The 24,103-nt window shown below is 41.7% G+C and overlaps 1 protein-coding gene across 1 annotated transcript in view; it reads right to left on the bottom strand.

Annotated features, from left to right (window-relative positions):
- PLXNC1 (plexin C1) overlaps window positions 1–24,103 on the bottom strand; it is a 67,484-nt gene that overhangs the window by 6,200 nt on the left and 37,181 nt on the right. The window contains exons 15-28 of the mRNA XM_072342299.1: window positions 22,557–22,656; window positions 21,713–21,814; window positions 21,224–21,327; window positions 18,145–18,186; window positions 17,551–17,675; window positions 16,789–16,987; window positions 15,248–15,394; window positions 7,981–8,158; window positions 7,301–7,404; window positions 3,645–3,699; window positions 2,777–2,808; window positions 2,581–2,688; window positions 933–1,096; window positions 360–507 (exon numbers count right to left, since the gene is read on the bottom strand). Of these exons, the coding sequence (XP_072198400.1) occupies window positions 360–507; window positions 933–1,096; window positions 2,581–2,688; window positions 2,777–2,808; window positions 3,645–3,699; window positions 7,301–7,404; window positions 7,981–8,158; window positions 15,248–15,394; window positions 16,789–16,987; window positions 17,551–17,675; window positions 18,145–18,186; window positions 21,224–21,327; window positions 21,713–21,814; window positions 22,557–22,656 (1,608 nt within the window). The remainder of the gene's footprint in view (window positions 1–359; window positions 508–932; window positions 1,097–2,580; window positions 2,689–2,776; window positions 2,809–3,644; window positions 3,700–7,300; window positions 7,405–7,980; window positions 8,159–15,247; window positions 15,395–16,788; window positions 16,988–17,550; window positions 17,676–18,144; window positions 18,187–21,223; window positions 21,328–21,712; window positions 21,815–22,556; window positions 22,657–24,103) is intronic.

Raw genomic sequence — 24,103 nt, 5'->3', positions numbered from 1 at the left:
GTAACTAACTGCTCGAATTTGAATTCTGGGGACTAAATGGCATGGCCATGTGACACTTCGCCTCCCCTGTTTCCACTGTGTGATGAAGCGTTCTCAGCTCTCAAGTTCTCCTTGAGGTCCCTTCCAACCCAAGCCATTCTATGATGCTATGAAGATAAGCAGCAGTTAACCATACACGTAACCTTTTTCCTGCTGTATCTGTCTACTCCAATGAACTCTCCAGAGTCTTGTAACATGGTGCAACAAGAAATGGAAGCCTGGCTTAATGACACCACCCTCAGCCCTCAGCTTCAGTAGGTTCATTAAGTAGTCGGAAAAAAAACCATCACTGGTTGAGAAGTTGCACAGGGCGGCATTACCTTCCCCATTGTCTGTTCTGCTAGAGAAAAGGCATCCATGAAAGCTTGTGCGATGACAGACAAACAGCCATCTATATGTGACGTCTTCTTAACATCAAAGACAAATTGAGGATTCTTCAGTATGTTCACCCAGAAGCGCAGAGGAAGGCTAGACAGAGAAAGAACAAGCACCTTGAAGATTTACCTCAGGCCACACAACTGCTTTGCAAGGGTACTTTAATCACCCTGCCCTCATGGAAGGAAGCAGGTTGTTGTGCTGCTTGCTGTTCCAAGAGGGACTGGGGAAAAGAGGCTACAGAGCAAACCCATCAGTCGGTCCCCCCTCCAACTACAAATACCACTCTCAGTCTCTTTCTGGCTCTGAAGTCAGTGAGCATACTCCGAAGTCCTGGGAGCTCTGGGGCTTTTAGCAGTACCCAATCCATGTCCTCACATTATGGGGACCCACAGAGCCACACCACACCTTCACCCTGACCTATCAAAATCTTATTCTTTGGATTATGGATGACCATCCATCTTGGCAACTACACTTTTGAAGACCACATACACTCCCGTGCTGTCACATGGGCGTACCTGTTGGTTTTCCATATGTGAACCACATCAGGGTCAGTGATTCTTTTGCTCTCAGCCTGGGCATCCAGAAAGTCAAAAAAGTACTTGATGGCAACAGGTGCTTTATTGTTAGGTAAACTCCAAATACTCCGGAAGAGATTTTCGACAACGGAATGAATTGCAACCTGAGAAGTAAGGAAGCGAGGAGCGCTACCGTCACAAAGGTGAAAAACAAGATTTGTCATCGCTGAGAGCCGAGTGTGCCCAGGAGAACCATGCACAGAAATTACAATGTGTTTGTGGCAAACACCTGGGCCACGGGCTATCGGCAACCAACAGTCAGTAACAAAACTGAAACTACAACCACACCATAACGAGCCGCTTTCACACATCACTACTGCTCTGCCCACGGGAAACAAGTGACAAATGGTACGTGAAAGGAATCGCTGGCGGCATTTCCTGAACAATGCACAGAAGCTCTTCAGACACCGTTCACACCTCTGCTGAAGGCATCTGAAACATGTGGCTGCAACAAGAGGGAGGTGAGGAACTGAAGTTTAACCAGCCCTCCAGGGCATGAGCCTTCAAGCTGCCACTACAGATAGAATGTGAGCTGCTCTCACCGATAGCACCTCTCAGCCAAGGCACCGTGACTGCTGATCTAATTCTAGGATAGTAGCTTTGGGTGGCATACAAAGATGAAAAACTGAAAGCTGGGTATTTCTGATCCAGAAGTGAAGCTGTTTGGCTGACAAAAGCAAGGCCCAGGCTGCCGATGGACCCACTGACATGTTCACTAATGGTTTACCCCAGCAATTCCTAAGGGCTGATGAAAGTTTCCACGCCTAATGAGAAGTGACCGGTCTTCACTCTCACTTCACGTAGCGTCCCAAATTGCCTCAGATGCTATCAACAGTCTAATTAAATGATGATTGATAGTTTTTTAAATGCAAGAAGGCGATCGTCATCATTATCCCTTTGGGCCCCTTGTATCTCACAGCTCTCAGCTCGGCGCACTGATTAATATTTTAAGTAATGCGCTGCTCAATGAATTTTATATCCCATCTGAGAGTGTCAGAAACAAGATGACATTACTGGAGGGAATAAATGTGGCTTATTCCCAAGGGATGTGAACTGTCCATATTAAGTAATTATATTACTAATCCCAAGGACCCTGTTTTTAAAAATACATCTAGTTATTTTGGATGCGTCATTTGAGACCCTAAAAAGATTATTTCATTTCACGGGCAGCATTTGCTGAAACTCAGGCACTGGAACATCAGAAGTTGTCTCCGAGCTGGGCAAACTCTACTAGAGAGCAAGAGAATTGCTGACTGAAAGGGACTGTTCTTGCTCTGCGAAGCTCAGTGGCAAAACTCAATTTCTATAGCCCCAGTTAAATAAAAAAGCTGCACTTCTTGGGGTGATGGAGCATGTGACATAAGTGTGAATAGGAGTATTTTAGAACTCTAGCATTAGCAAACCTGAAGTGTGGCTATCTTTGCAAGTGGTCACAGTCAGTAGTTAGCAGAGTGATTTTTCCAGGCCTTTTATTTAGTATTTGATAATGCACAGGAAGCTTGCATCATTTCTGCTTAAATTTCTATTTCTGTTGTGCAAAACTTGCCAAGCCCAACACCAGCCCCCAAACACGACCTTCACAGCTCACCTTGGTTGACAGCAGCTTTGTCAGATACATTTCTTTCACTTTGAATTTTTGCTTTCCTTTGTGACCCGATCCTTTCAGGTCTTTATTTGCTTCAGAGTCTGGTAAAATCTGTCACGATAAGATTAGAGAGATTACACAGACAGAAATACAGTTTGGTACTACCTCTACTGTGCAACAGTGCAATGACTGAACTCACCAAATGACAGTGCTCGTCGGAGTAGTCCATATCTAAACAACAGAAAGCAAAGAGCAAGTAGGTATTAATGAAACACATAGCTACCAGCTGTGAACTCTGTGCTGTGATGCGTCAGGGTGCTGAGCAAGCAGCTCAGTGTCAAGTTTTCTTGCCTGCAGGGTGGGGGAAATCCCAGAATGGCACCAGTTCTGGGTCACCTCCAAGTTCCAACTTGTCCCACCAAGACAGTCATCAGCTGCTGCTGGACTGAGCTGGCTGCAAATCACAGCTGTCTGAGGAGGGTGATCAGCAGCAGGGGAGATGACTGCACAGTTTCATCCCCGGTAAGAGCCTTTGGTGTGGGCAGGCTGAGGTCAGGTTTGAAAGCAACGGCTGGGAATGGGCAACTCTGCTCTTGACTCTGCTCTTGATGAGGGAAAAGGCAATGCCACCTCACAACTGACTCCCCAGGGGCACATCTTCTGACTTCGGATGCCCACTTTGATGGCACGGTGAGTCACAGTCACACACCACGTGTGCATTTCTCCCCAGGGGCTGACACAGGTTTCCTGTGCTGGTCTCATCCGTTTGTGCTATTACCTGGGCTTCCCTGCTTTCCTGCCTACAAGTTTGTACCTTGAATCATTCAGCAGCCACAAACTGTAAGTCCTGCCTCTCTTTTCTTTGCTTTCTTTCTTCTTCCTGGGCCCACCGTGCCTGCCAGAAGCCCACAGCCAAGGTGACATGGCTTTTCATCTGGCTCGGTTCTGCTGAAGTGCCAATTTTTCTGAGCTGCTACTGACTGAGACACAACCTGTGTAAGCTCAGCTCTCTGCATCCCCAGCGCCTTCTCCACAAAAGATCAAATAGATTGCAGTTCATTTCTTACCTGATCGGGTACTTCTCTTCTTTTTCAAGACTCTTACAGTCGCCCCATTTGCAATCTGAAAGCAAATCCAAACAGATCTAGCTGAAATAGGTCACACTGAAGGTCCAAACCAGTGACCCCCAGAGCTATTTTCAAACATCATTCCCAAAGCCGCCAACTCGTTTATGCCCCATGGAATGTAAGGTCAAGATGCATATCTAGTTACCTTGTGAGTTTTAGAAAGATCTCCCCTCTCCTTGCCTGAATTTATAGTCCTGTCAGAACAGTGACTGTTATCTTTAAATGAAAGTACAACTCATGCTTTTATTGTCAGAGAACAAGTCCAACATGGCTCACACTGAGAACTACACCACCGCTCTGCTGTCAAACACTGCCTTTTGCCAAGTGCTAGTTTACTTCACTCTATAATTACAAAAACAACTGGCCAGTTCTAAGAAGGGAAACATGCCAAAATATTTCAAGTGTCTTTTAAGCCTTGGCAGCCAATCCAGTGTGAGAAAGCAGTTAAAACATTAAGATACACTCCATCAAAAGCTGTGTCTTGCACCAAAGAATTATGCACTTCCACTTGCTCCCAGAAAGTAAATATAATCTGTTTTATAAGCCTTATTTTTTGCAGCGTTTCCCCTTATTGTGCAGCATTTCAGAACTCTTCAGATAACACAGAGCACTTTAAAACTTGGCACGAGTGAGAATCCGCTCTAAGGCTATCTCTTGACATGACAAACACCCAGAGAGAACAAGAATCCTCCTCCTTGTCCCTGAAGACAGGCAAACAGTCCCTGAGCAGCGTGGGTCACATGCTGCTGGCAGTCCTTCCCTGAGGAGCAAAAGAGCATCTCAGTGCTGGGATGGCAGCTCCTGCCCTGAGGGAAAAGGAGGGCTCAGGAGAGAACTCTGCTTGCTCCCCAGGAGCGGAGGTGCTGCTGCAGCACAACCAGGACCTGAGCTCCCGCTTCAGCTTTTACTTCTGGGGCAAGAGCTGCTCTTAGAACTGAATGAAATATGCTTCCCCTTCTTTACTATTGCTGCAGTGGCCATACTTACAATTTCTTTTAGTCTGATCTATAAAAAAACCCCACGGTGTAAACCCTTATCTTGGGGTCCAACTGCCTGACTTTTTGTTAGCTGGGTGTGTCACTGAAGGAACAAAGAGGGGTGATCTGCACAGATCCATACAATGCGGTGTAAAGCAGCTCTGCCAAACAGAAGATGCAGTGTTCCTCTGTGCCTCTGCACTGCTCTCCAGGCCTCCTGCCCTCCCTGTAATAATTATTTTCAAGGTCTGTGTTGGTTCCTAGAGAGTGTGATGCCACTACAGCCTGAGAAATAGAGATCCATGACTGGACAGTAGATCTGAAAGTGGTTCTCTAGTTCTCTTCTTGCATGGGAAATAAGACTTCATGATAATCAGCAGCTTTCTTGCCAAGGCTTGTAGTTATACTCATGCAAGCAATGGTGCAGACCTCATAAATAGTCACATCACTGTCCCTACCAAGATCGCAAACTTACAAAAGAAGGAACACACAAGGAAGAAACACAAAGATATCTGTCTCTTCAGACACACCAAAACACCAGCACCCCCCACTTCTGCATTTTTAATGTCAAAACTGCCCGTTTTTTCAAGAGTGGTTGGTGTGTGTAGGGCCTTTACAGTGCAAAATTCATGCTTGAGAATCTTAAAAAGGACTTGGAGGCACTTCTCAGTTCCAGCTGTTTGATTAGTTTGTAGAGTTTAAGGGTGGAAGGCAAACAGAAAAGATCTGGCTTGCCACAGAACTCCAGGTACTATTGGGATGGTAAGCTCAGGCAACATTACTACCCTCACACAGTTCATGCAAAGTTTCCTCTTCTTGCTTTGCTTGTCTTTATGTTCCTTTTTGTACCAGTGTACATGCAAGAAGATAAACTGGGTAAGCTAATTCCTGATATCTGCTACTAAGATGCTGCCTAAAATGCCAGTCAGCTCTGCCTAAAATGTACAGTATCTTCGCAAGGTCAGAAACAAACAGACTGAAATATCTAACAGATATACCCAGCACTATTTCCATGGGGCAGCTGCTAAGCTATAATTAGTATAGTTACAGCTTTGTAGAAAAGAACAAACCTCCCATCTAACTTGCATCTGCCTGCAGAAACCACAGACAAAAACAAAGCCTGGGACAAAGCCACCCAGGGATGGCAGTGATCAACTGGAGCAAACCTATTTGCCACGAGGTACGGTAGCCATGAGCCACAGCACACCACGAGCTCAGGGAGCGTAAAAAGCTGCCCTGTAAAGTGAGGCAGCACTTGTAACAGCTACCTGCAGTAAAAAGGGTTGGTACTATCATATGAGGCACAAGTTTAGATAATTTATCAGATTCAAACCTACACTGACCTTTACTGCATAGATACTGACTGCAACACAGCAATGTCCTTATTTGTACAAAATCTCTGCTAGAGTGGAGGGAGGTCCCATGCTGACGTACAGACCAGATTCAAGAGAAGCACAGGAAAATCTCTAAGACACTGGACTGGGACTCAGGATGTCTGGTTCACCTCTGTCTTCCTAGGGTGGAAGGAGAGCAACAAATACCTACAGAAAACTATGAAGTCACTCCAAAGGAGCTTGTTTCAGACCCAAGCAGCCTTATGCTGCACCCAGGCTACAATCAATACTGCTGGGAGTCCTTGTTCCTGTCTCTGGATGGTGCTGTACTTGCAGACAGCAACCTGTTCAGGGTTGGCTCTGGTCTCAGAGAACTACACCACATTGCATGACACAGACTTATGCTCATTAGCAAAGCTTACCTAAATCAAAGTTGGCTATCATGGCTCTAGCCAGACTTGCAACAATGAGGCATGAAGAAAGCTCCCTAAAAGTACTCAGCACACAAACTTCATTTCCAGCATCTATCAGTGAGCATCAAAATGTGAGCTACCATATCAGCTGAGGCCAGCCATCTGCTGCACACCTTACTTCAGCCTCTTGCCCTCCAGGACATCTACCATCAAAGGCAACTCCTTAACAGACAATGCTGCTTGCTATGCTTTTGCAATGTGCTACTCCCAAAAGGGTTCTGTCCCTAAATGTGGGCCTCTGTGTTGTTGCAATGATGCAGCTTTAAAAAGGACTGCTTAAAAAATGGTTGCAATTGGAAGCAGAGGGGAAAAATTAGGGTATAACTGGTAATACAGATGGAAGCAAAAACAGAGAAAAAGGGAAAGAATAAAAATCAAACTCATCTCAGCAGCCATTTTATTCTGACTCTCAATGAGCTTCCACAAAAGTTCAGACAAGGAAAAAATGAGGTGGGAAGAGGTTCACAGCTGCTTACGGTGAGACAAAAACTCAGCAGCAAAGAATAGAAGAGGCTCAAGACAGAGATCATAGCTGGAAATCAGATGATCTTTTATCTGAATAGTCTGACTAAAGTAACCGTTTCTCTGCAAGGAGCCCTGCAACGAGCAAAACTCTCTGAAAAGCAGTAGAAAATGTGACTCATTGGCAATAACACCGCGGGTCACATTTCTTTCCTTCTGTTGGTCACGCTCAGCTGCATCTCCAAGACTTTAATCAATCAAGATATTTCTGTGCAGACAGCATTTAGAATTGGGGGGGAAACTGCTTCTCAATTCATTGCTATTTATTATTCATTGGTTTTCCTGCTTACCTTGTAATGAGCAATGGTATTTAGCTTCGTTATCCCATCCTCCATCATCTCAGAGGTACCATCAATATCTAACAATTCTCTTTGCTGCTCCTCAGACACAAGTTCTGCAGTATGACAGCAACAGAAATCGATTACATCTCAACCGCATTCTCACCATACAGCCAGATCTAAAGAAGAACACCGCCTAATTATTTTTGTACAAGTGGCTCCCAACGAAGCTCTGCTCCTTTCTGTCCCTCTGCAAGTTCACATGGGAGTGGTTTTGCAATCCCACACTACAGATCATTCTTATAGAGAGACAGTCAGGATGGCTTCCATTCCCTGAAGCTATTTTGTGTTGATTGAGAGAGAGTTTTCAGAGGTGCTATCACCTGCTATTCTTTTGCACAAGTGTGCCCTGGTGCTATGGTTATATTAGGACTAGAAGACGCAAAGGGTAACATGTTTACTGTTAATGCATACCAAAGTCCCTGCAGAAGTGAAACAGATGCAGTTCTGCTGTTCTAACTGGTACTATAAATCATGTTGTGCTTCCCTAGAAATACCTTGTAATAGATAATGTTCTGCCTAAAAGTTAAAATACAAATATATCAAAGCCAAATGCAGGAATTCCTAGAATGAAAACTCCACTGACAGATCAGTGAATGTGATGAAAATGTAACACAGCGACATGCTCTTACCAAGACCAATCTCATCCAGGTGAAGACCATAGGGAAAGCCGTTCTTATTAAGGAAAGCTTGAAGGCTCTTCTCCTTGGTTTGGCCTATGGTGTCACAATCCAGCACATTAACTGGAATAGTTTGACAGGCATCTCCACTCTCATTCTCTGGGATTTTTTCAAAGATAACATTCACAGTCTGGGGGAAGAAACACAAGTTATTCTGACTTTAAGGGAATATCTGGCATGGGAAACCTACAGCAGCCTCCTATTAGAAAACCTGACACGTTTTATTAAGCTACACTGAATAAGGATTATTAGAACAGACTAAACAATGAAGCATTTAGAACTCCTTATGTCTGAAGATTCAAAGACACATAGCTATGTCTTTCCAAAAGTGCTTTTTGTATCCTGCTTTTGCGCAAACCTTTTTAAATGAACTACAACAAAAGGCCAGGAAAAATTACAATACATGTTCTGAAAAAAAAAACCACCCCAACGACACCAAAACAAACAGACCCCAAAACAGTTTTTTCCTTTAAAATGAATGTCTTAAAAGCGAAAACTGTAAGTGACCAGAGATAAGGTTGCTAAGTAAGTCGTCATGGTAAACGTGATTGATTTTGAGCAGATAGGAAGCAGTGTTAAAATACATATTTACACCAGAGGATTACACTGAGTAACCATATCATACAAAAAACAAAATACACCTCCCTTGGAGACATCAACGTCTGTCTATACACAGCCACATCCCTAAAGGCAGGGCTGTCATGGACAGCTGCAGAAGCAATGGAAGGGAAACACACATTGCAGGAATCAGAACCCAAAGTTCTGATCCAGATCTGCACAGAAAAGTGTAATTTAACCTATGCTGTGTTACTCCAGTCAAACAACTCAACAGATCCTATAGTTGTAGCACCTCTGCCCTTCAGCTCATAACAGCTTTTAGCTGGAAAACAACTTGTCTGCTAGACTGCACACAAGGTGTGTACGGGTCAAGGGGATGTCTTACTGAGACTGGGTGAACATCTCTGCTCTTTTTTCCCAGTCAGGTTCTACTTCTGGGCAGGTCAGGTCAGGCAGATCAGCTTTTTCCAAAAGGAAGGGAAAAACGGATGATGCTGGGATAGCTACTGCGTGGTGATAAGAGCAATCCCTCCTAGTGCCACAGCTTACTGCCCACAGAGACATCACTGTTCAGCTGCATGCATGCAGATGTTCTGCTGGTGATGTCCCCAGACAGAATTACAGCAAGCACTCTAGGTGTCTGCAAAGGAAAAATCGACCTACTTGAATCATTCTGACTGTTGGACACCTCTGCTATAACGACTGTCTTGTGACTGAAACGTGGGGACTGCAGGTACAACTCAATAAAGGAGTGACTGTTAAAAGAGGAAGCAACTATAAGTGTTTATTTTCTTCCTGCTGTCATGTGAAGGAAAGAACTTCTGTCCAGGTTGCTGCAGGAACAGGCTTTGTCTCTTCTGAGAAAAGGAATAGTTATTAATAGCTCTGAAGTGCTCTTTTCTGCTCTGCTACCCAGCAAGTGTAGAAATTACCAGACGCTGCTGGTATAGAAAGTAGTCCAATAAGATATTAATGAATTTCACTGCTTCTATAGAAGCAGAAGAATTATTAAAACAGGGTCACGCAGTTATGAAGATCAGGGTTTAATGAAGACTAGGACGTAACTAGAGTAACAGAGAATAACTTCATCATCAGGACATGGAGAGGCTTAATTGTGAGGAAAATGAGTCCACCAGAAGGACAGACAGAACAGAAGAGGAGGAGGTGTGGGAATGGTGCCTGCAGAAGGAGAAACAGACTGGATGCCGTGCCTCAGGTAGGGACTTCATGCAGAAAATTAGTAAAAAATACACTGGCACAAGAATGAGGGAGTCATGCTTGGTCAGGCCTACAGACCAACTGAACAGACAACAGTACTGTCCTTGACTTTGACTTCACTGAGGTCATGATCTTGTGGGATAAAACAGTGGACAGAGACTAGCTGTATTTTGTCTCTGGAGATCTCTACATCTGAATCAGTCATTGTCAACCTGATCTTTCAGGAGTAGCTGCTCACTCTTCAACTGATGCCGATTTGTCCTTACATTCTTGGAAAAGCTCCTTCCTTTAATTGAACCTTGCTCCTACACTGCATTTTTTTTTCCTTTTGGACTGTCAAGAGAAACAGTCCTATACTCTTCTTCTATTCCTTTTCAGCACAGATTGCTCGTAAGTGTGCAGCCTCCTCACTTAGGAGCACAAGTGTCCTCCTAGGCCTGCTCAACTCACTGTAGGGTAACAGGACTGTAAAAAGAGGAAGGTAGTTCCTTATGTAGGTGGAATATAAGTCATTTAGGGATTCCTTAATCTAAAGTTTCCATTATGCAAGGAAAATGGCACTCTGTGACTCAAATAAATATTTGAACATAAAGTCTCTAAACCAGGGGAGCCAGACAGTTTTGCAGATACGATTTCCTGCAGAAGTAAATCTTAAGAGATGAAGCAATTGATGAGGAGCTAGAAAGCCAATTATGATTGTCTTCTCTCTGCAGCTGAAGTTTTCACAAATAACATCCAACCTGTCTGACAGCACAATCCCCATCTTTAGAAACCATTAATCAGAAGTTGACAGTCACAATCACTGCATTTAGACACAAAGCGTGGAACTGACTGTGGAATTAAGGAAGCCTTCTATGATGAACCACGAGGGTCAGAAAACACCATGAAAAATTGCAGGAGGACACCTGGGCATCCTGAGGTAATACTATTAGGCCCTATTTCTAAGACTTTGCAAAGGAAACAAACAAACAAAAAACCAGCACAAGTTAACTTGGAGAAAGACTCAGGAGGAAATTACAGGACATTTAGTGTAACTTAGTAGTATGTAGAGCTGGGATTCTGTGCACTTAAAATTAGTGGTTAGAAACAAGAAGTCACAGTGCTCTTCAGCTTAACAGACGTTGCAAGAATTGTTAGGGCTATTTGAGGAGAAGGCAGCAAGCGTCTGGAACTTCTTGTTTGGAAACCAGCTTGGAGCCCAGCTAAAAGACAGGAAAAATAAATTAAAAACCTTTTTTTTTTCACTCATGCACTGACAGTAATAACGACATTTGAAGACAATGTTTACAGATGACTTTTCAGATTAGTAGTTTTCCTGAAAATGAATCTCAAACAATGAATTATTCAGTAAAGCTATTAATATCCATAGCAGATAATAAGTGGGATGTGGTTCAATAAAGAAATGCCACAATACCATTTCTTTTATTAGATGTAAAGAAAATTCATCCAGGAAATTCAAGGGCTCTTATTCATTACCCTGTTCTCTATTCAGCTTTGCATCCGAACAACATATATGGCCTTTTATGAGACAGACTAAGAAAGCAAGAAAACCTTTCAAGCAGTAAAGGAGACAGCACCAAGATGTGCAAACAAAGATACTGCCTTAAGCCTATTCCCTTATCTTTCAAAATACCAGAAACAGGAAAAAGTAGATTGATCACAAGATCCTCCTGAAGCAGACAGAACAGCTGTCTGACATGAGGTTATAGTAAAGCCAAGAAACTGGCATAGAAAATGTTAGGCATTGCTGACTTCCTTGCAATGGCTACTGTGTCCCTTTCTGCTGATGAAAGTCTCCAGACATCACACACTTGTAACAGTTTCCTTATCTCTCACAAATCTGACTAGTAAGACCACATCCATTGCATCTTAGTAGGAAATCAGCTTCTGCCTCTATTTCACTCCCTCACATCCCTCCTACCACTTCAACACCCTTCTTTTAACTAGTAAAGCAGTTCAACACTTTAATAACTTCCTACAACCACACAACTTTGCTTCACTTTCAACAAATGACTGTTAGCTGAATTAAATCATTTCTTCTCATCTAAGAATACAAACTTACTTATTTTGGCAGAGAGAATTCAACAGCCCAAATCCCTTCTGAAAACTCAAGATAAGCTTGCAGCTCTTAAGTGCCCAAGCACCAATTCTACCACATGATCAGATCCTCTCCTGATTTTCCACAGGAGAAATCCCACCAAGAATTTCTCCCAGGTCAGGCCCACACCCTGTAGCTTTTCTATTTAAAACCAATCACTTCAGCCAAATGGTAACACTCAGCTGGGCACAGGTTTTTGTTTTTCATCAGCCATTGAGCAAATAATCTACTGAGAGGTGCAGCTGCTTGCCTTGCCTGTGAGAAAACAGGCTTGCTTCCTCTGCTTCTGAAAGGCTCTGTGAGGCATCCACATCTCTTTCAAGGCAGTTTTATTTCTCAGTACTCAAACACAAACACAGCATGAAACCCACATGGCTTCTCAGCTTGTACCGGACCATTGCTTTTAAAAGCATCTTTCTTTCAATCCCTCTGCTTGAATATTGACTTCAGAAGCTCATTCCCATTCAGTATCTGGCCCTTTCCAGCAGAGAGTGGTAACTGTAGGGGGTTAGCTGGTCCCAAGGTCTGTGCCCTTTTTAACAAATGCACACAGCTTTGCCAAGGGCTGGCTCTAATGAAATTCAAAACCACCATAATTCTTAGTTCTCTCTCCTTTTTCTTTATTATCTCCTATTACAAATGGCCTGATTTTTAGAAAATCTCCCCTGCCCATCTTTCTGAATGCCCAGTACTTCTTCCTTCTCATGCCCATGGGCCTATCTGCTTATTGGTATGTTTAGGAAGGACCTATGGAGCTTCTTTTGATTTTTGGTTTGGCTGTATCCTGCTTTCAATGGTTTGGAATGGAAGTCTCGCTTCTGAATTAAGGATATGCACATAATTTGCCTATACTTGTTTGTAGGGCCCTGCCACTGACTTCAGAGCTCTGCTCTGTACTAGATGCCTCCCCGCATCTTCAAGCATCTATGTGCCACAACACTCTGGACACTGGCTGTCTCCAGATGTGCTGCTGTAACTTCCTGACACCCTCTTTTGGGCTGTTTTTTATGCTTTGCTCAGAACAAGCATGCTTTAGCATGTCACTTTTGCAGGGCCTTCAAAAGGGGAAAATTAAAATACCTACAAAAGATTGCAAGGCTCAGAATGCAACTGCAGCGACCAAATGTGCAAAGGCACTTGAAAACTCAGCTCAGAGTTTATTTGATATAGAAAACAAAAATGCAGTCCTTTAGACAGTAATTTGCTTCTAAAGAAAGGAGAAACATTACTCCCTCTCCACACAGTTGTGGTTCCCGCCCTGTAGAGTCAGGTCTCGTTATGTCCTATGGTGTTAGAAATAGAAGAAAAGCTGTCTCATTCTCCTTTAACATCCTGTTAAATGCTGCTCTTGAGGAGAAAACCTGCACAGCCGGCCCTGCTTCATCACCCAGAAAGCCTGTTTCACCCAAATCTATTTCACAACACAGTTTAGTTTCCAGTATAAAACTTAAACACACACAAAAAACTTGCTCCCCATCCAGCCAGAGCCGGACCTTAACACTCCATCTCCACAATTCCAGTGCAGGATCCTCTCTCCTCTTTTGATAGTTTTAAATGGAATATTCAGCCACTTCTCACCTGAGTCCAATACACCACAGGACCTTGGAAGAGGAAGCAACTTCACTAAGCTTCTAACTGTATAAATTATAAAAGCAGCACCATTTAAAAGCGAGAATACAGAAAGTACAAGTCGGCAAATATTTGAGAAAGGCTTTTTGCTCTCACTTCTTCATCCATCCCCAGACGGCCTTCCCCAAAAATACTAAGTCCTTCAAACCACTTCCCCTCTCTTCACTGCAAGCCACCCACAAGACCCTATCAGCAACTGCATGCACAGAAATGGAATAAGAATTTAAGGCAGTGTTCAGTAAGATCAGAATCAGCTATCCCCCAAGGTACCTCTCAGTGTAAATTTGTGCTATAAATAAGAAAAGCCAATCAATTCCACAAGACCAGATGTTCCTGTGCTATGTATTAGCAACAAGCACATTGAGCTCTAAGAAGATTTGACTGTAATTTTGTCAGAGTTTTCAGCAAAAATGAAAATTTAGAAAGATGTCACAGGAAAGTTATTACTTCAGTGAGCTTCCTATATGACCCAACTTTTGATCTACCTAATCCAATGGGCTGCTGGCCAGCCAAAATTTCCAAGGTCATGACTTTACTCCCATACAAGGCATCTTAGGACCTCCAGATCCAAAGATGGTGGACATGCAGACCTGGAAACTGAAGCCCTGCCTCAGTGTATGGACTATGGAAAGACCTGATTTTTCCTCCAGAGCCACTGGTACTTGCACAGTCATTGCCACGGTAGCTGCTGCTCTGGTCATTTCTGCTCCCAGGTTCTGAAGCCTACCTTTCGGTCACACTTCCCAGGCTCTGGAGACATTCAGGGTCAGGCTGGACCAGGCTCTGAGCAGTCTGAGCTGCAGGTGTCGCCCAGCTTCATTACAGGGGAGTTGGACTAGATGACCACTGAAGGTCCCTTCCAACTCAACTGATTCTATGACCCTACTCCTAAGTATGTCTGGTAACTACAACAGTAAGTCAAGAGTTGAGAAGCAAGAAAGTCATGGAATGACTGGAAATGCAGATTTTAAAGTTCTCCGACTCAAAATCATTTAGAAATTCTGGGGAAAAATGAGTTCCACTTAATCTGAAAGCCTTTTTTCAGATCTTCTTCTCAAAAAGTCACTATTTTTACATGCTCAAAAATGCAATAATCTTTGCTGTCTATTCTCCTCACAGTTTCAGAATGACAGTCAGGGAAGTCCAGTTTTCAAAGAATTCTGTGTGTAACTGTGAAATAGGAAGCATTTTGCTGTTGCTTTGGGAAAGACAAGAGATCTACTTTCAGAAACCCAACTAAGTTTCCCAGATAGCTTAGTCCTAACCAAGCAACCTATCCAAATGCATTACACTGTAACCTTGCTAATGGGGAGCTAACAACATGGAATCCCATAGCAAATTATTGCTGTCAGAAGATTTGTCACAAGACGACACAATAGAAAAATGGAACCTCTGCATTTCATTCTTTCATTCACTGCAGAAGTGCAATTTCAAAAAGGAATTTCAATACACCGAGACTTTACTAAACCTAACCGTAGGCAATTAAAGCACACCGTAAAGCAAAAGGTGACACCTGTTTTTAGAATGTATATTGGTGAAACACCATCTCGTTAAACTCCATTGGATTTTGAAACTTTGTGAGCAATAGTAATTTTGTTCTTCTCTATCTGGGAACTTAACCACCGCCTTTGTGTCTAAGAGCCTTCATTTACCTTATGAGAAAAAAAACAAAACATTGTAGTTGTCTGTTTTCAGAATGTAAACTGCCAAACATACCACTGTTTTGAATTCAGACACTTGCCACAGCAGCCAATCTTCGTTTAGTGTGTACAGGGCTTTGCAAGTTATTGCGTCAACAGGTCCTTTGTTTATCTTCTGATTGAGGGTTGTCACTAGCAAATAGAAAGGTTCACCAATTGTCTCCTAGGACGTGGAACAAACACAACAAACGTGTTCATTTTTGCAGTCACTAAACAGGCATGAATAACTAAAAAAAATAAGTCAGGTGTAACAAACATTTCCTTTAAATTAACTTGTTATCTTGCAATTAAGAAAAAAAATCACTCTGAGCAATATCTACTTATTTGTTTAACCTCCATGCTTTGTCTTTGCTTTCCAGTGTGAAAGACTCATGCAAATAGTAAGAGACAGCTGGAGTGTGTGGCAAAATAGCTCACAGCCCCTTGCTGTGCACAAGTACACTACAGACAAGCTGCTCCTTCTCAATCTGGCACATGCTTCCTAGTTCCACCAGACTGCTCCTGTTGAGGGGAGAGGTGCTTGTGTTCATGTGCATACTTTAGCTACTTCTTCCTTTTCAGTTTTGTGAGAAAACAAAGCAGTAGCTGGTTTCCTTTTAACTTACTTCTCCTGTTGTGGTTTCTGAAAAAATCCTTGGGAGAAAAGTGATGGCGCATACAACAGTTTATCAGTGAGAGTGGATGGTATTGAGCTTCCCTTTCCAACCTCAACCCCAGTACACAGGCAAGCACTTGAAAAAAGGATGGCTCTTTGGCTCCATGCAGCACCATTCCTGCAGCCCAGCTAAGGCATTTTACTAGCAGAGCTCCATAAAGTCAACTGTTGTATCAGGAATAAACCTCTCTGACAACTCCTTGTCTCTTTCGTGGCGTTTCAGGAAAACTGTTTAAATTGCTGAACCCCAAGCAGTTCTGCTGCTGTATCAGTGCTATAGGTGGGACTGATACAAGTGATACCATCATGCTCGCGAGTGAGATACAAGCAGGACTGATATGAGTGATACCATCATGCTTTTGAGTGAGACAGGAAACAACCAAGCTCTGAAAGCAAGAACAAAATGCTACCAAGAGGGCTCAAATAAACAGAAAGAAAGCTTGTGAAAGCTTTCTTGTGAAAGAAAAAAAAAAAAAAAAAGCTTATCTTGTTTCCACTTGAAGTTATAGTTATTGAAATTTACAATGCTGTTTGGAGGTTAAAAACCCTGGAAAGAAGTTTAGTTTTCCGAGAGATAGTTTTCCTTAAGCCTTCACCTACACAGCAGCTCTCCAACAGCTTGTACAGGCAGGTACAAACTGCAGTTTAACATGAAATAATGGCTGATGTGAGGAAAAAATACTCTACAGTTGCAAAACTATCCAAATCTCATCCAAATCAGTGGAACAACAATTTCTTGCAGTCTATCTATTTTCCTACATCCTCTTGTTGATATGTCAACTAAACTAGAAGAGGGCACTTCAGTAATGTGTTAAGCAATGATTTATACAGATCCCAATATGGAAGAAATCAGTTAAAATACTGTTTTTTCTATGTGATGCGGTGAAAAGATGTACCCATACCCGGAGAAACCCAGAAAGGCAGACAGACATCCAGTTTGTCAGCAATTTTTCTACCACAGATTCAGTTCGTCTAAGCAGGAGTTTAGGCTGCACGTTGCTTGACTGTTCCATCAAGTCCTTTGTCAACACTTCCAAAATATGGGTTAGATAAACTAGCTTAGTTTGTAGTGCAATAGTCAAGAAGGATGCAAACAAGCACCTGTTCAAAGAAAAAAGCAAACAACAAAAGAGAATGCTGTAATATCTGAAATTTCTCTTCCAAAAAAATACCTTTAATAAAAGAAACACTCCTCAGCACAGTTTCTATCTTAAGTTTTTAATCTTTAGGCATTGGATCTGCCCACCGATGTCTACAAGAACATAAAAAATGCAAGTCCATCTGCTCTTGAGATTATTTTTTAAACATACGACTTGTATCTACATTTAATTCTGCAGAATTACAACTGCTTTGGTGACAGAACATTTCTGAAGTGTAAAACTGTTGATGTAACTGCAGGAAGTATTTACAGTTTTGATGTGAGCTTTCCTGCTCCTTTCCCTCTTTGTTTACATCTACAAACATTCTGATTTCTCCGTAATGGTTTGTTTAACCGCAATGTTTTTCCCTCCTCAGTGCGTGCAGATGGAGAAGACGGAAAAACGCTCTGGAGAAATGCAAGTTTGTTTTGTAAGAAGTGGAAATTACATTTGGATGCTACAATCTATGTTGACTTTTCCTGTTAATTCTCTGTCTTGAAGATGATAAGCAAAATCATACTATACCTGTCTTTCACAGAGAAATTTTTCTGCTTTTCAAGAGTGTGAATGAGAGTAACAAGAAAGTTCTTGTTACAAATTAAAGCATGCAACATGTTGAAGCTTTCATCCTTGCGTGTTTGGTCTCTGCTCTGTAACAGTTAAAGAAAAATAAGCAAACTGTAGTTTGGCTACCATGGATTCTTAATGTTCAGAATGATGGCAAGCAACATACGGGATAAGATCCTGGCCTCATTTCAATCAGCGGGAACTTTGCATTTCATGGGTCTCAGGATTTTACTTAAGATGAATTTGTGTACAACACGGAGCGCACACAGAAAGAGCGTACGTTTTCTGGCATGTCCCCAAAGTAATGCCAACAGCTAAGTTTGCCTGTTATCTGCCATGACTAGATCCTGTTCATGTTATTCAAATATACGCTGGGTAACAGAATCTTACATATCAAATTCCTTTTACACGTAAATCCATGTAACCTCCCCCATAGGGAAAAAGAACATACAGAAAATGAGGTTTGATGTGTTAGAGGACAACACAGCCTTAAGGGACACAATCGCTTGTGAAAAAATATTTATTGAGACGTATCACACTACATCGACTTACCTGTGGCATGTCTTCACTGAAGATGGACGCAAAACCTCCTGACTAAAATATAAGACAGGTGATATAGATCATTGTGATGTATACAAAAAGTTTCACATTAAACATGCCAAGCATGTTCCCCGATGGCAAACAACTTGAAATAAAACGATGGAAATCCTGGCCTTTACACAATGACTTCTTCCAGGTTCACCAAAAAGTAAACTCCAGAAGATGACCTGGTATTGATTTCAGTGCTGTTGTGTGTTACTCTATGCTGCTGAGCTGTGCTAGCACAGCAGTGAAATAATGCTCTGCAGGAAAGACTGTTCATTACCCTCATCTCCAAATGAGCAAGGGTTACTTCCGACTGCATCCTGCTGGAAAGCAATGATAGGGTTTTCATAACACAGTGACACTTGAGTTCATCTGCCTCCATTCATTTCAAAGCACTTTCTGAATGTTCCCAAATGAACCCTCCAGGAGGTCCATGCTGTCAGAGGCACAGGTGCCACCGCACACCCAGCCCTAGTGAAGGCTATGACAACACAGGGACGCCCCCAATTCTCTGACACCTTGCACATGCTCCTTGTCTGACTCTCACTGCCTGCAAGTGCAGCATTCTTGAGCACCAAATTCACGCTAGTAATATTCACTATTGCAAATGTTTTATCTGTGATGCTGGCAGCCCCTCGTTTCTTAATCCCCCCCTTTCTACATGTCTCAGATTTTCTTCTTTTCTATCCTCCTCTTCCTCTACTGGGTATTCTCATCTTTTTCAGAACTCGTTCAGCATCCCTAACAGCACCTACCAGTAATATTTCCTCTCTCTACTCCCCCAATATCTGTGATGCAACCAGAACCACAGAGAAGGTTAAAAATAGTTGCAAACAGGGAACACGAACATTAGCATTAAGCCAAACAATGTGGAAAATGGAGGGAGAACAGAGGTAATAAACCCAGTTTCACAAGAAAAGTGAAAATCAGTCTGAACATAATGAATACTTTAAGAATAGCTGTAACATCCGTTTAATTTAACACCTACAAGCATTAAGCTCAAAACAAAAGCTACCAAGCTGGACTAAATATAGAAAACTGGAGCAGCAGGAAGCTAGAAGCTCAGAATGAAGATGGAGTGCATCACTCTTAATTTTAGGCATCTGATTCCCTCCTTCAGCAACTAATCTCATTCTGAGACAGATGTCTCAGGCAAGTAGGATGAATCATGTTGAGCTGTCTCTCCTTACATCAACTACAGAAGGTGCTCAGTGAACAGCTTTGATTTTCATGTTCAAGCAGTTTAGATTATATGAGACAAAACCCACTGAACACACTGGAAGGCAGAATGAGCACAACGTAGATATCATTTGAACACATCAAGTTAGCAGGGGAAGTGGTGGTTTATCTTACTTTGACCTTTTTGACACGAGGTTGCAATCTACTACGTCTTTTCTGCTTATCTGTAATATTTGCTTAATACAGCATTTCTCTCCTGCCACATCCCCACTGCACAAGGTATATTTGAACACTCCCGCAATGTAAATGATAACCACTTAGCAGGAAAGATTGATACATATGGCATTTAATAACTTGCCTGACACTACATGTCTGCAGAGAGCTAACAGGGAAGTTCACTTCCTCCATTTATAGGTATTTCAAACTAAGGCAAAGTTCTCACTGGAAACACTTCAGAGCTGCAAGGTAACATACAAAGTGCATTTTGCCCCAGTGCAAAAAAAAAAAAGGAGTCTGTCTCTTTCTGGTCTTACGTAATGCAATAGAGTGACATACTTTGTACTGTTTTTCCCCTTTTCATTTTCTTTACACAAAGTGAACACTTCCACCCAGTAAAACAAGCTGAAATGATAAAAGACAGAAAGCAGGTTTTGTTGGCCCACTGAATTCAAACCTCCCAGTCACCCCATACAAATTAGACTGGCAGCATCATAGCAAGGCAAGGAGAGATACTGCAACTTCCTGCAGTGTGAGAACTGGACTCAAGCATATAAAGATTATGCTTATGTACTATGTTAAACATGAATCTGATTTAGTAACTGCTATTTGGCACTGTACCAGCAGGAGCTTCAATTCTGCATTTGTCACATCACATGGGTTTAACTTTATCATGATGAGCTTTTTGCGGGCTTACACTCAGCAATAAAGTAAAGCAGTGTGCAGACAACATTGCAGGGCTAGATCACAGCAGTGATGAGTGACATGTGCCAAGCAGCATGTAGCTAAACAAGTAGTTACCAGCTATAACTTAAAACACCACCGTACTAAGCAAACATTTCCACTCATTGGCATCAGTTACACAAGAAAATATTAACAGCTGAGACCAGAGCTTTTGCCAATTAGTAAAGGCCAGTCAGCACTGTTTAGCATCACAGTGTAATTTTGAAAGCTGTGGTAAATGCACTTACCAGCACAGCAATGTGCCACATAAACAAAAAATTATAAATACATATATTTATACATATATATATACAAAAGAAACCTTCAAGAGAAGGCCTCTCCAGTCCTTTCATTGTGCCGCGCCAAAGACCAACGAAAATATCCACTTCCAAACAGGATGGCATTTAAGTACTCATGTAATTTTTAAGAATTCGATCTGTATTCCTTTGAATCAAGGTCTGATCATTTCTGTCAGCGGCTTGAAGTGGGCAGTTGGCACAACCTGAGGGCCATCTCCTCATTCTAAAAGTCTAATTAGGAAATGTCATGATGATAGCTAGCCTGTTAGCTAGCCTGACTGTACCTTTAATTAGCTATAGCATAGGAAACGAATACATGAGAACAAAAAAGCAATGGATAAATTATAGTTTTGTTAGAATGGCCTGAAAGGTGAGACTGGGCAAAAAGAAATTGATGTATACACAACCCTTGAAAATTCAACAGCGATGCTTTAACTACAGCACTTAGGCTTGGTTAAATATAGAGATGCACGGCCTTAAAGTGCTCTTTGGTAGCTGTTGATTTAGGAAGTGTTTCTTATAAAAACAATGTGCAATGACTGTGGTAGTACTTTGTTATTTGATCCTTATCTTTCTAGCTTTTTCATTACTGTACAGGGCTGACAAGTGAAAGGCTTGTAAATATTTACCTCTGGAAAGAAAGTTCTAATAGCAAAGTGTTTGTAGTCAAGGAAAGGAACAGTTCCAAAACTATCCACCACATCTAATTCATCCATCTGCAGTTCAGCAAATCCTGTAAAAACACCCCCCTCCCCACCCAGAGAGTTAGTTTACTTGACACAAAATCATCTCTACAATTTAAACTTGGACCCAATACATGTTCCTTAAAAAGCAGTTTGCAGTCAAGAGGGTTTGCTTTTCTGAAGCAATTAAGGGGTGGAAAGTACCTATTTGTTTTTATTTTCACTTGTTGACAGAAATTATTACATGCAATCCTATTAGCTTAGTGCTATCTGCTACTGAGGAGCAGACTAACATTAAAGAGGAACTCTCATGCAACACAAAAATAACTTAGCAGCATTAAATTAAAGTGTTTATATAATGTGAGCTTCTTCTTGACAGTTTCAGATCAGAAATTCTATTGTACACTTAAGCACTACAAAGCTCTTTCCACTTACCCTCGCGTATTTCTTTCCGAATCTCATACTCCAACAGTTCAAGTTGCTGACTCTGTTTACGAGTTAACTCTTTGGACTTGTATCTAGTAACTATGAATGCCACTAAAAGGGAAGGAAAACAGGCTCTGAGTACAGAAACTGCAGAACATACAACTCCACTAAAGGCCATATTTTAATATTAAGAATATAATGTAGTATGAAGATTAATATACAATTGCAGTCTTTAGATGGATTAATGCTTCTACCACAATCAGTGTGATAGTAGTTATGAGCCCCAGATATCTGGATCTAAAACCATATTTAACAGAAAACATCCCCTGTAATGACATCTTGGAATTCTGAATCCAGCCTTATCTGAATGTACAGCATACTGCTACATACAACCTGTGCAGGGAGGTACAGCATCTAACAACCACTTCTACTACTAACGACCTACTTAAAGTCGCAACGATTAAACAGGAAAAGCAGTTTTGAATAGGAAATCTACTTCTAGACTTCTAAGCTTCTAAGCCTCTCCAAAGCTTATTTTGACAGAGAAAAGGTGCTAGATTTTGTTCTTGTAAAGATAATGCAGATAAGTCATCTAGCAAGATGGGACTGCACCACCAGACCAGGTTTAACTTTGTCTGCTCTTACTGGGAACAAGGGAAAAACACTATATTGCAAGTGTCTTACACAAGAAAGTTTGTCTTACGCATATATTTGTATATTTTTGATGAATTTCAGTGTATAATAATAAATTTGAGGTTTCGCTCTTTTGTTTGTTTGGGTTTCTTTTTAGGTGTTTCTTTGTGAGTGTTTATCTACAGCAAATCAAAACCTGAAAAGATACAATAGTACTTACCTATTATGACACCCACTACAATAGGTACCAAAATGAGGACATATAAATATATGTATGATGACGTTGGTTTGACTTCAAGCTCAAAATTTCCTAGTTTGACCTGAAGAAAAGTAATGGCTGTGTTAATAGAGGACAAGTGTTTCAGCAATACTTAAAATGGCATTTCATATATATTAAAAAATTATTTGAAGCACGTTTGAAGCGAAGAAGGCCATAGTTAAATACATTTCTCTGCACACACAGTGCTTATATGCTGAGCAGAAAAGCAAGGTGAAACTCCAACAGATAATGAGGGAAGTAACATTTGCAATAGAGACCCCGGCCCATTGTCCTCTTCCCCTTTTCTTTGCAGATGTTTCAACCTCTTCATGTAGGACTGCTGGGTGCTCCCAAAGGTCAGCTTCAGAACAAATAGAGCATACACAGCATGTACAACACTGTCCACAGGCAGTGGTATGCCAAAGGCAGGACGGACGTTAGTTCTTAGGAATACACCAAAGTTCTGAAGCCTGTCAGACAGTGAACTGAGGCACTGACCACTGCTGATTATGGCAGAAGAAATTTTGCAAAGGAGGACCTCCAAGAGGACTGTGAAAACACATAAATAAAGGGTAGCTAAGACTATAAACAGACTAGAAGTAAAAATACACTTTGATACAGAAAAAGAATACCACCAAGTGCTGGGGATAGGAATGAGCCTCAGATAATTGAAAGGGAGAGTTGGGCTGAAATTATTTTGGGTTACAGCAGGGAAGGCAAAGATCTGGTGATTCAATCGCTGGCTTTTCACAGGAGGTGAGCAGTCAGGGCAGCTGCAGACTGCCAACTGGATGGTCACACTGCAGCTATACTGACATGAGCTGGCAAAGAAAACTCATAGGGCTGGAAGGATACAGCCTTCATACTTTTGGGGCTGAAAAAAATAGAAGAAAAAGCAGGCCTATTTCCTCCAACAAATGTATTTTTTCCTTTATTGTTTACATGCTTTCATGTTTTTATACAAAGTACTCTTAGTCTGAACCTTCCTAGGATCTCATTTGCTTTCTCCAAGGCTGGAATGCATTGATAGCAAAACTTGACTAATGTATGTATCTGCCCTTCTCTTCTTGTTATGTCCAACCAAAGTGTTCCAGAAGCAGAAATTTCTGTTACTCATCCCTGTTTACTGAAAGCTGAGGCAAAGCATTCATTTAATTTTCAGGTCACGCTTAGAACATCTTTAATCTTCATCACAACCTTCCTAGTCTGCAGCCCCATTTCTTTCCTTCTATTTATTTTGCTTATGAATCAGATTAAAACCTGAAATCATCTCACTTCTATTCCTATGTTCATTCAATTCTTCCTACATGGTATTTGGAAATTTCCTCTAGATCAGTAACACCTCCAAACTTCACGGCATCAGCAAATGTTATTAGCGCATACTTTATTTTTGCGCTCAAGTCACTGGTGATATTAAATAATATCTATATAAAAATCAACACTGCCCAGAGACAGCTTCCAATACACAGCATTCAGTTGTTTTACTTCCTAGCATCTTCATAATGACC

Source organism: Excalfactoria chinensis, chromosome 1 (genome assembly GCF_039878825.1).
Source record: "Excalfactoria chinensis isolate bCotChi1 chromosome 1, bCotChi1.hap2, whole genome shotgun sequence".
Taxonomy (NCBI): Eukaryota; Metazoa; Chordata; class Aves; order Galliformes; family Phasianidae; genus Excalfactoria; species Excalfactoria chinensis.
Note: the sequence above shows the minus strand (reverse complement) of the source record. Positions and strands in the feature narration are given on the sequence as shown.